The sequence below is a fragment of the Cariama cristata genome, unplaced genomic scaffold, assembly GCF_000690535.1.
Source record: "Cariama cristata isolate BGI_N322 unplaced genomic scaffold, ASM69053v1 scaffold11919, whole genome shotgun sequence".
Classification (NCBI taxonomy): domain Eukaryota; kingdom Metazoa; phylum Chordata; class Aves; order Cariamiformes; family Cariamidae; genus Cariama; species Cariama cristata.
In genome coordinates this window covers 1-10,882 of record NW_009637461.1, presented here as the reverse complement: position 1 = coordinate 10,882, position 10,882 = coordinate 1, and the positions used below count along the sequence as shown (strand labels likewise).

The 10,882-nt window shown below is 38.3% G+C and overlaps 1 protein-coding gene across 1 annotated transcript; it reads right to left on the bottom strand.

The window, feature by feature from the left end:
* Positions 1-4,181: 4,181 nt before the first annotated feature.
* On the bottom strand, positions 4,182-8,154 carry LOC104167936 (chromosome unknown open reading frame, human C5orf15; the record flags this gene model as incomplete). The annotated part of the gene is made up of 2 exons (XM_009708341.1): positions 4,182-5,774; positions 7,529-8,154. Coding segments are annotated over 2 exons (758 nt in total), but the record flags the coding sequence as incomplete, so codon positions are not given.
* Positions 8,155-10,882: the final 2,728 nt, after the last annotated feature.

The window sequence follows — 10,882 nt, the reverse complement described above, 5'->3', positions numbered from 1 at the left end:
CGCTCGGGGATTGCCCTCCAAGAAAAGAAAACTACCGTAAGAAACAACCCAAACCAAAAGAAACCTCAAATCCTCAGGCTGGCCTGGGCTCTCAGCAACAAAAACCCTTACGCTGAGACTGCAGCGACCAGTCGCTCACCTGGACTCTACAATGTCATGTAAAACGCTCTTGTTTGGGCTTGGTTTTACCACAGAGCTTAGTAACGGCTTTACAAGAAACCTAATTAAGAGTTTGCGGCTACTGAATGGGGACCATCCCCATCTCTGTCCTAAAAACTCCCATTGCTTGCCTTGAGCCAGCTCTGGCACTGGCCTGGCTGCATGGTAAACCAGCTCAGCATCCTAAAAATGTCTGAAAATCAAGCCAGGAAGAAGAAAGATTAAAAAAGAAAGAGGAATTGCTTTACTGGGTTAGGAACCTGCTTACCTTCCAGAGCAGGGGAGTGTGGTGTGGCTCTTGCTTCCCCTCAGGGTGTCAGGCACTCTCAGTAACCCAAGCCCACGGCCAGCGATGCCCACGGGACCATCCCACCGCCCACCTGCAACCGTCACCTTCCTGACAGCAGCTCAGGCAGAAGAGCTCTGCCTGGGGGAACCTGCTCCTTCCCTTTCAGAGCAAGAGTAGCTGCCAGATCCCACCGCCCTTCTCCTCCCCCAGCCCTGGGCGGGATCATTGCCTTGAGATTTAGGCAGAAAATTGAGACCCAAGCGAGTCCCAGCTGAGAGCCAGATTTCTCTTTGCTCAGCATGCCAGCTTTTCACCGACAATAAAAGCTAATACAATCTCAGCCATCATGGCTTATCGCCAGTTTCCTAAACTGACAACACCTTAGAAAATCCCTGACCCGTGTTTGGTCCACCTTGGCCTGCAGCTGTGCCGCTCCCTGTTTGGGAACCAGGCAAAGATTTCCCCAGCCTGAGCTACAGCTGTAGGAGCATCCCCCCTCTCCTTCTAATATTAATAGTAGTCTGTGTTAGAGCCACAGAAATATCCCTTTCCTTTTCTATTATTTTTGTAGCATTTAAATTTACTTAAGAGATACCACATTTTTCATCTCCACGTCACAAATTAATTTCCCGTAACTCAAACCACGCTGCTCAGATAAACCTTTCTCTATTCACCCTGTATACAACTGAGCAGCAGCCAAGGACAGTTGACTTAGCTGAATAATATGCACTGGTGCTAAATGAAAATTAAACTATAAATATTTTAAAATACCTGATTTCCTGGATAGTAAAAGTGAAATGTATCATTTGTTTAAACTATCCTATTCATTATTTCTTTCCTCATTTCATAAAACCCAACCACTAACGAGAACCTACATAAATAGAGCTTCAATTTCCATCTTGAGAAGTTTAATCAGAAAGCTCTTCAGGAATATTTTATTCCTTTTATCAGGATATTGATGGAAGTCATAATTCACCTTAATGTGAGAAAGTTTCCTTTCTTCAGTAAAGAAATTCATCAAGACATTTCTTTTTGGTAAGATCTGACATAAATCTGCTTGCTTTTTCCTCTATTTGATCTCAGCACTTTATGAATTTTTGATTGCCTGCTCTTAATTTTCCACAAGCAAATTCAATTAAAGAAATTAAAAACCAGTAGTTCAATCCTGATTACCTCATCAGCAAATGGCTCTTTTATTGCACAATGGATGACATATGCCCCACTCTCCCGGTGCTGCTGGAGCCCTTATAAAACGGATTCGTAAGTAACCCTTTCCTTCTTTATGGGTACTATTAGGAAACGGCACATCAACTACCCAAGTCAGTTCAGCAAGGCACTTCCCCTGTTCGGGCAACAACCCAAGGGCTATTGCGCATGAAAAAATATCCGCAAAAAAAAAGTGTTGACATTATTGTGTGCATTTCAAATCTTCCATCTGTACAAGGGCGCGGTCCCCCTCTTTACACAACAAGATGATAGGATGACACACAAGTGTGCTGGGGAAGAGATTCAGCAGAGCTGATAGCCAGGGTGGAGGTGACAGTCCAGTTTTCTAACTTTGTGTCCTGTATTATCCCGCTACAAGTGAAGGGCAGCAAGCATATGTCACGGTGCAGGGACCGGATGGCAAGATGCCTTTGGGAACAGGCTGATTATTTAGCATTCACCTTTTCAGGACACAAATAGCCAGCGTTAATCGGTACTGCAGCCTCTATGTTATGCTGGCATTGTCAGCCGAATGCTGGAGCAGATCAGCAGCGGGCAGGTTTTAAGAATAACGATATTCCACAAACATCATTCTCTAAATTCATTTGCTTAGATGCATCCGCAAACTTTCTGCTTTGGTATGACCAAACCTATCTCTTGGGGCAACTTGCTACAATCACTGTCAACCTGATGGAGCAAGATCTGCCCCAAGTACTTAAAACACACTAGCATCCTAGAAGAAAATCCATTTAGACAATTCCCCAAATGAAATCCACTGTTTAAAGAACTTCAAGGATTTCAAATTCATGCTAATTCCCTGTGAATTTAAAAACATTCAAATAAGCTGCCCTTAGTACCAAATATTTAAAAGAAATTTTTCTTACTTGTGAGATAAAGAGGATGTGCACAATAGCTACAGCAAGCAAAGAATAACTGCTCATCTTAAGTGCTTGGAGTGAAGTACTTGGAGTGAGGCAAAGCTGCACTCTGCTAGAGAAGATACGCGTGGCAAGCCATGATTTTATCACCTCAAGTATCAGTTACCTAACGCAAAAGACTTCAGCACTGATAAAACTATCAAGATCGAAAGGCTCAAGATATGACTTCCTCCTCTAAGGTAACCTCACGCAAGAGCATCTTCAGAGAAGACAGCTAAACGGACATTTCAGAAGAGAATTTATTAACATTTGCAGTACAGCCAAAGTGAGTTGCAGTCCATTAGGCCTAAATACTCTTAGGTGCACCTAATGAATACTAAAGCTGCGGGACAAGTACTGTCACTGCACGGCTAAACATAAGAGCCTTCTAAAATGCGATTGCAAAACAAACTGCAAAGAAGCAGGTTTAGTAACTGAGTTGACATTAGGCTTTTGACAGTTTTCCCTCACAAAAAGCAATCTTGCTATTACCTGTGTGCATTCCTCCTCCAGCAACAGCTACTGAGTTTTAAAAGAGTGGGTTTGTTGGAAGTGACAGCTCAAAAGTTGGAAAGCTAATAAATTTCTCTCCCTACAGACAGTCTTTTCACAAGCACAAACAATTTGAGGGAGGGAGGGTAAGGAAATGCAAGATTCTTCCACCAACATTTTAACATATAGTCTGAAAGAGGACATTGTTACACATTCAGAAAGCCTGGAAGAAAAACATTTAGACTGGTTTGATTCAGCTAGTTGACCTGTGCTTCAAGAGCTTTGGAAGATATCCAAGAAGGAATAAGGTAACACATCTATGAACTCCAGAAATCAACAAAATATGCCTTATTTCTACTAATTAAGGTCAATGTTACTTTTCTGTATTTTTTAAACAGTATTCTAGCTATTACAGTCAATTGGCTGAAAATGTAATGCCTGCCTTGATGGCCTAATGCACGGGATGGCTGAAGAGAAAATGGCATTCGAAATCAAACTTTTAACGTGGGTATCACTGTACTTGCGTGCAGCCGGGCACTTCAGTACCTCATTCAGGGTTCTGGGTAAGGCCTCTGGTATCAAGCTGAAAAGAAACACAAGTGTTCTGCCAAGTGTGAACATATTATTGCATACTGTCAAAATCCCTACACTTTATGAATGCTATTTAAGGAGAAAGCTAGTAAACTTCTTGGGTGCAAAAACATTAGCCACCTCCTCCAATTCCAACACTTAAACATCCCAAAGGAGCTTTGAACAGTAACCTTTTCCTTTGGATCTTGATCACAGCAGTGTTAGGCTTTAACGTGGGACATTCGGGTAAGAGTTTCAAGTATTTTCAACAAGAATTATTAATAATACAACTTGGGTAAAAAATTACTTGTTAATGAACTTATTACGTCCTACAGCTTAAAAGATTTCATTTAAGCTTTGCTATCTACCCTACCTACGACTTAACAGATGCATAAAACAAAACTCCATACACCCCCTAGACAGAGTGAATTTAATCAGTAACAGAAAAGATGGTTTTGAACTGGTTGTCCAATCCCAAGCATAAGCAAGATCTTTATCGTAAGGTACTGTATAAAAGCAGTGAAACGGTTAAGATAAAAACCACAAGCTTATTATTGTCATTTATTTTAAAAATCTTATTCAAAATATTAAGTGATACAAGTCCACATACAATAAAAATTACTGCAAGAAAAGAGTTTTGGGATATTTCGTTTGTGCTTTACTTTTTGTGGCTATGAAAACAATGCATTTAACAGTAGGATTTAGAACTTTTAGCACTTCATTCATAAGATGGTATCATGCCTTCAGACTCCTCATGCCAACAGCTGTAAAGTTGTTTTTTTCAAAATGTTACATAATTACTTGAATACCAAGTCATTAACTATGGGGTTCTGATCCACCATTATTTACATATTTATCAGTTTGAAAACTAAATCACAAACAGAATGTACAGAAAACTAAGATTTTATATTTTACAACTCATGAAAACATAAATAATGGAAGTACAAAAAGACAATTAAAAAAAAAAAAAAAAAAAACAAACTACTGTACCAGTAACTTGATTTACACTAATGCTTAAATGTTTGTCAAAAATCAGAGTGCGCTGCCCACAGACTGGCAGCCCCACACACCATTACTTTCATTTGCCTTTTACCTGGGTCAGAATAATAACAAAATAAATTATTCTTACATTTTCAGGCCTCTCCCACATAGCAAACCACATAACTGTTTCCCAGCTGTCTAAAAATTCAATAGAAAACTTTGATGTATTGAAAGGCTGTCAACTATCTATATTTTAGTAAGGTTATTCAACAAGGCTTATTTTCCATTCATTAATTACAAAGATAATGAAATAGTCATAAATACCATTAGACAAAAAAAAAAACTGGACAGTCCAGAAGCTGCATACCTTCACAAAGATCTTGAGCCTTTTAAGGACATATACGGTATATAACTTCTGAAATAAAATGGGTTATACACAATTATTTTTAAATTATTTACTGCATGAACTCATATAGAAATTATGAAATTGCCATGCTAGCTATTCTGCCTAAAACAGGATCAAATTATGCAACAACAGAACAACAAAAAAAAAAACCACCACAAGATGAAAGATTTGCAGCATCAGGATTTAAGCACAGAAAAAAGTAATTATATTTTAAGTTTGCAATATAGTGGGATTTATGAGCCATATAAGTGATTAGCAAAGAGATCATTACTTTGATTTAGTGATGCCAAAGTCATTAATTTATTACACCTAAAACATTTTATGCTTATTTTTTGTATTACCACTATTAAGACTGCTCCAGACAGAAGGGATGATGCTTAATGAATGGAAAGAGCACTAATTATTAAACTCTGTATCTTTATAGTTGATATAAAACCTGACCAAAGTAGCAAACAGATGCATCATGCCCTTGATCTTCCATGAGATTTAATCTCAAAAACATCCAGGTCAAAGAGAGTACATCTCATTTCAGTACAAGCAGCATATTTAGAATACCTGAATATCATTACATGACTAGGCAGGCAAAGAGTGGTAAGTTCAGCAAACTCAAATCACAGTGCTTTCAAAATACGTAGTCATTAGTTATTTTCAGGGAAGGCATTGCTTCATTAACATTTTGATCTAAACGATGATATTCTACTGTCCTAGAGCACAGGCCATCCCTCCATCTTCGGCTCTGGACCAGTAAGAAGATCTGAAAGAAAAAGCAGCCAACTTATTTAATGCTATGGAGAAACATTTTGGTTTCGATAGACGGCATAACAGTTCTATTGGTATCACAGTTCTACCCCTCTGATCCCCGCAGTGGCATTACTGTTGCTATAAAACACGGCACTAGTAGCCAGCCATTTCCATACCATCCTCGCCATCAACTCATTGGCCACCTCAGCTGCAGTTTGGCAAAAACACGGCATTCAACCCATAAGTCTTTTAGTAAAGATACGTGTGTAGCTTCAGAAGTACTGCGCACACAGGCTATTAAACTATCCCCAGATGGTGACATTTGTCAGTTTATTCATCTTACCCATTCTGGCATTTCACCCTTGTTAAAAGTAATTGTATTACTGGTGCTAAAACAAAGGCAATAGAAGCAGTGATGATGTCATTTGATAAAATGTTTCTGAATTACAGCTCAGTGCCCCCTTCAGCAATATCAGCAGAGGAGTTAAAAAGGCTATAAGACAAATCAAAGCACTCAAGTAATCATATTTTTAAGTGTCTATTATCTTCACCCTATTTAGCCTTATTTCTTACCGACATCATCTAAGAATCCACTTTACTAGACAGGGCAACTTTACTGGCAAAAGGGGAAATGGGATGGTGTAAGCGGGCACAGGGAAAGAAAAAGGAGAGCCTAAACCAATTTTGACTGTTGTCTCACACAAATACATGCCACTAGCTATGTACTTAAAGTACTCATGTATTTTCTGTTCCCAAAATTATTTCTAAGTGGTAGAAAGTAGTATCAACAGACAGCTTTTCAATTACCCAAATGATCCTGCAAACATTATTTCACTTATATACCAAAGACAAGGCATTTTTTATCACTTATTTGAACTTCCCTCAAAGTTAATTTTCAAATGTAACTGAGTCTTCAACATTTTCCCCTATAAAGACTAGGCAATGCACATTCCAGATATGCCATTGCACAGTAAAGCAGAAATTTGGGGTATTTTTAGCTGCATTCCTTTAGAGTCACTCACATCCTTGATCAAATCAGTGTTCTCTACAAGGATAAGCACTAAATTTTCCTCCTATCTAAAAACTAACCTATGATTTAATTGCAAATTTGTGCATGCACCTGTATTGGGTCTGGCTGGGCTGGGGTTAATTTTCTATGCCAGCAATATAATTTGAAATAACACTGATCAGGCTACTTTGTACTGAAGAAACAGTTACCTGAAAACACGAACTTCTAACATCTTTCTGTAAAACTAGAAAGAGTGCTAAACATTTCCTAAAAGTTTGTACTTAAGCCCTCAGAATATCTATGATATAAAGACCACCTTAAAGTGAATATTTATTATAAGCATTATCACAGTTGTAACAAGAATATTCCCACACCATTTGGGATTATACCTTCCTTAATTTGCTGTTTATAATCCTGTGCAGAAACAAAATTAGTTGATAAATCACCTTCGCGCATCTTGGCTCAAGTCTCATTTATAGAACTCATGTTGTACACTGCCAGTGTCCGTTACTGAACTGATTGATTACTGATATTATCAATTAACTGATTTTCTAATCTAAAATGCTTGACTCAAGTTCATTTTTGTTATGCAGACAAAAATGACAGTAATGATCTGCGTACTAGTATCACAAGACTAAGTAGTCAAAGATTTCATTCTCCAAAAAGCTAAGTTCCTCTTATTAAAAAAGCACAGAAGGCAATACAACTTCATTTTAAATACTAATGCTGTTTCTCTCAACCTCTCATAGCATACCTACCTTCCTCTTATTGTGATAGGTGACATAAACAACAGCTACTAAGAAGGCAACTACAACCAGATGAAAAAAGAAATGGCTGTCTTCTTCCTCTTCCAACCCTGTGACAGAAACATCTTTTATCTTCTCATTAAGGGTCTTGATTTCCTCATTGTAATTGTTGATGGTGTCAGAGTCATCATCTTCTGGCATCTCTAGAAGGTCTGGGTTGTATCTGGAATTCGATGTCATTTCATAAGGACCATAGTCATCTCCTCCATCCAACTCCATAGTTTCTTTTATGCTGGGTGGTGAACTATTTAGTGTGTCTTTCAAATCTGTTAGAAGATCCTCTTCCTCAATTTTAGTATCTTCAGAAGCATCAACATCCATTTGAGATACTGGACTAGCAGTCACCACACCAGAGGGGACAGATGGTGAAGAATCATCTTTTGCTGTAGATGGTTTTACTGCAGTCACTGAATTGATTTTAGCTGTTGTTGCGAATGCCTCTTTCTTTGTGGGGCTTGCCTCTTTTTTTGTCGGGGTTATACTGTGCAAGCTGTCCGTCAAATTTTGTGATCTACTTAGTGTTTCATTCTCACTTTTAGAAGAGAGATTATTCTGAAGTGTCTCTGCTTTCACAGAACCTGAGAAAAGGACGAGAAACAGTCAACATTAAGCACAAGACAATAACTTCTATTGTGATACTTCAGCTATACATGCAAATTATGGCAAGGCATTTACTTTGTAGACAAGAAATCACATGATGAACAGGGAATATTTCACACTGGAAACTTTTTAGAATTTATATGCAGAAATACACACGACTGTACTTTGGCAACTTCAAAAGCGAAGTCTTGAGTGGGACAGGAATTAAAGCTTGGAAGCACATGCTTTCTAGAATAGCATGCCAAAGTGTCCCTGAAAATTTAGCATGCATATTTTCCAGACTTAGAACTTCAGAGTCATGTCCTCCCTCCTTCTGCGGATTTATGATGTCTTGCAGAATCATACATGATTAGTATTTTCTCCATCATCAAACTCTTTCTCTCACAGAATTTGCTGAGGCCTACAGAGGAAGAAATTCTCAGTAAAGCTTCTCCTGCAGTTACAAGTTTTTAATCTTTCACCATTGCATATTTTACCAACAAAAAATGAGAACACACTGCGATGTCGCCTTCAGTCAGGACCCAAGGTTCCAACGTCTCTTCCTAGGCACCTATTTTTATTGAATTTGTAGACACAGAAAAAGATTTCTAACCTTACATTAACTCAAATGAAACGACTGAATCACAGCTTAAAAAACAAAGCTGAAGAAAGGACAATTGGACTGCATATGCTCCTGTAGGAAAGCCTTTTGTCAGCAGCAAATTATCACAATTTGTCAGCAACGGTGCTATGTAACAGTGTGTGTACTCGTAGGCCATTCATAATCTCTGCAATGCTAGGATGGCTTTGCAGAACTACGCAAAAAACAAGGTGAGCACTAAAACCACATGCAGAGCCCATCATCCCTCTTCTCTATCCAAAGGACGGCAAAAAAAGATGCAGAGGGAGTTTATAAACAGCCACTGGTTTCTTAATCCTAAAAAAAATAGCAGAGAGCAAACTATTCACATTTACAGCACATCACTTGCAGATTCAAATCAGGAGGCACCTTAAAAATGAAGAACACATTTTAGACTTCCAGTACACATCATAATTTAAACAGTGGAACCATACTTGCTTTGTATTTTGGCAAGCCAAACTGGTTTTTAACTTTTTATTTTTAAAAAGTAACAATACTTTCATTAAGCACTCCTGAGGAACTCCCTGGTTCACTGGAAAGTTACAGATTCTAGAAAGGAAGCACTCAACCAGTCGCTTGTGTCAAATTACTCATAAGTAAAATATTATACAGGGGACACTGAATCATGTTATTCATGAAACATACATATTTACAGAGGATCAGTTACAACAGACTTCTTGTTTACATGGTACACTTTTCCAGTATGAATTACTCTTTGACCAACTGCAAAACAGAGAAGACTCAACTAATCTCATATGAACTAGACATTATGGTGCCTCTCTGCTAAAGTTCAAAGTCAACTATTTTACATTTAACACATTTATTGTCGTTGAAGAAACTACCACTCTGAATTATCATATCAACATTAACTTGTTCAGCTCTCGTACAGGACAAGTTTAGGGAATTCTTATCTCCCCTCAGGAGTCAAGCCAGCTAATTGCATACGTGGAGATAAATATGAGGAAAGGCAGTTGCAAGATAGTTTCACATTTACAGCTAGTCAGCATGTTACGAGTGAGGTAGGTAGACCTTACTGCTACCCTCACCAAATAGACAAGAAGTATTGGAGGGTAACAGCTAATTGTTTGAAATACAAACAAGCATTTTTTTCCTATAGAACTACACTGCATGTATCCTTACACTTCAAATTATTTTTAAACTCATTTTAACATGAAAGTTTCAGAAGGATATATACTTAAATGCAAGGGACACCCACCAGCTAATGCCGCAGCTTCAAAGAGTAATTTCTCATTATTCATAAAAGAAGTTATTTTTTATTTTAGTGGGAGTACCAAGTTTAGCAACTACACCACAATCAATTTATGATATCTACCCAAAACTATCTGGCATTATAAACAGTGGTTGCACTGTTTACAGCTACAGAACATTGTTAGATGATGTTAGACATAGTGTCTGGACTCCAGAGATGCCTCAGCTTCAGAAATAGATATTAATGTTCAATCATGGTGACAGAACTAGCAACCCAGTCCTCTCAGTAAACATTGTACATAAAAACATCTGATAGGGTCAAAATTCACGTCCAGGAAAATTCGCTTTTTAGAAAGCAAATTGTTCCATGATTTTTGAAATTAAAAACTCTTAGTTTCCTACAGGTTTCTGTCCCACATCTGGAACCTGTTCCTTCATTACTGCCTCTCCATTAGACCAGGTGAGAGACAACACAGATAGTGCTGGTTTGGATACGCTGACTGACAAGTAACAAAGGAACTGCCAGCTCAGAACAGCTCCCTTCATTTCCTTGAATAATTCCCTTCCTCTTCACTGCATAACCAATACTCCACCTAAAAGAAAGAGGAACTCGCTGCACTTGAAATACATATTTCTTATTAGCATTTGGTTACAGTTGGTCTGTAGGTTGAAGGGGAGAAATAAAACGGACTTAACTGGGAGTCAAGCTGCAAAATAACTTAAGCTTATTTTCTAGGGGGGCAGGAGGCTAAAAACAGGCACCCAACTAGAATAATTAGAACAAAATATTAAGTCTGATGAGTGAAGTACTCCACTAGACTGATCTTCATAGCAATAGAACAAGACCACCTGGCCAGACATTCTCACTCCCACCCGCC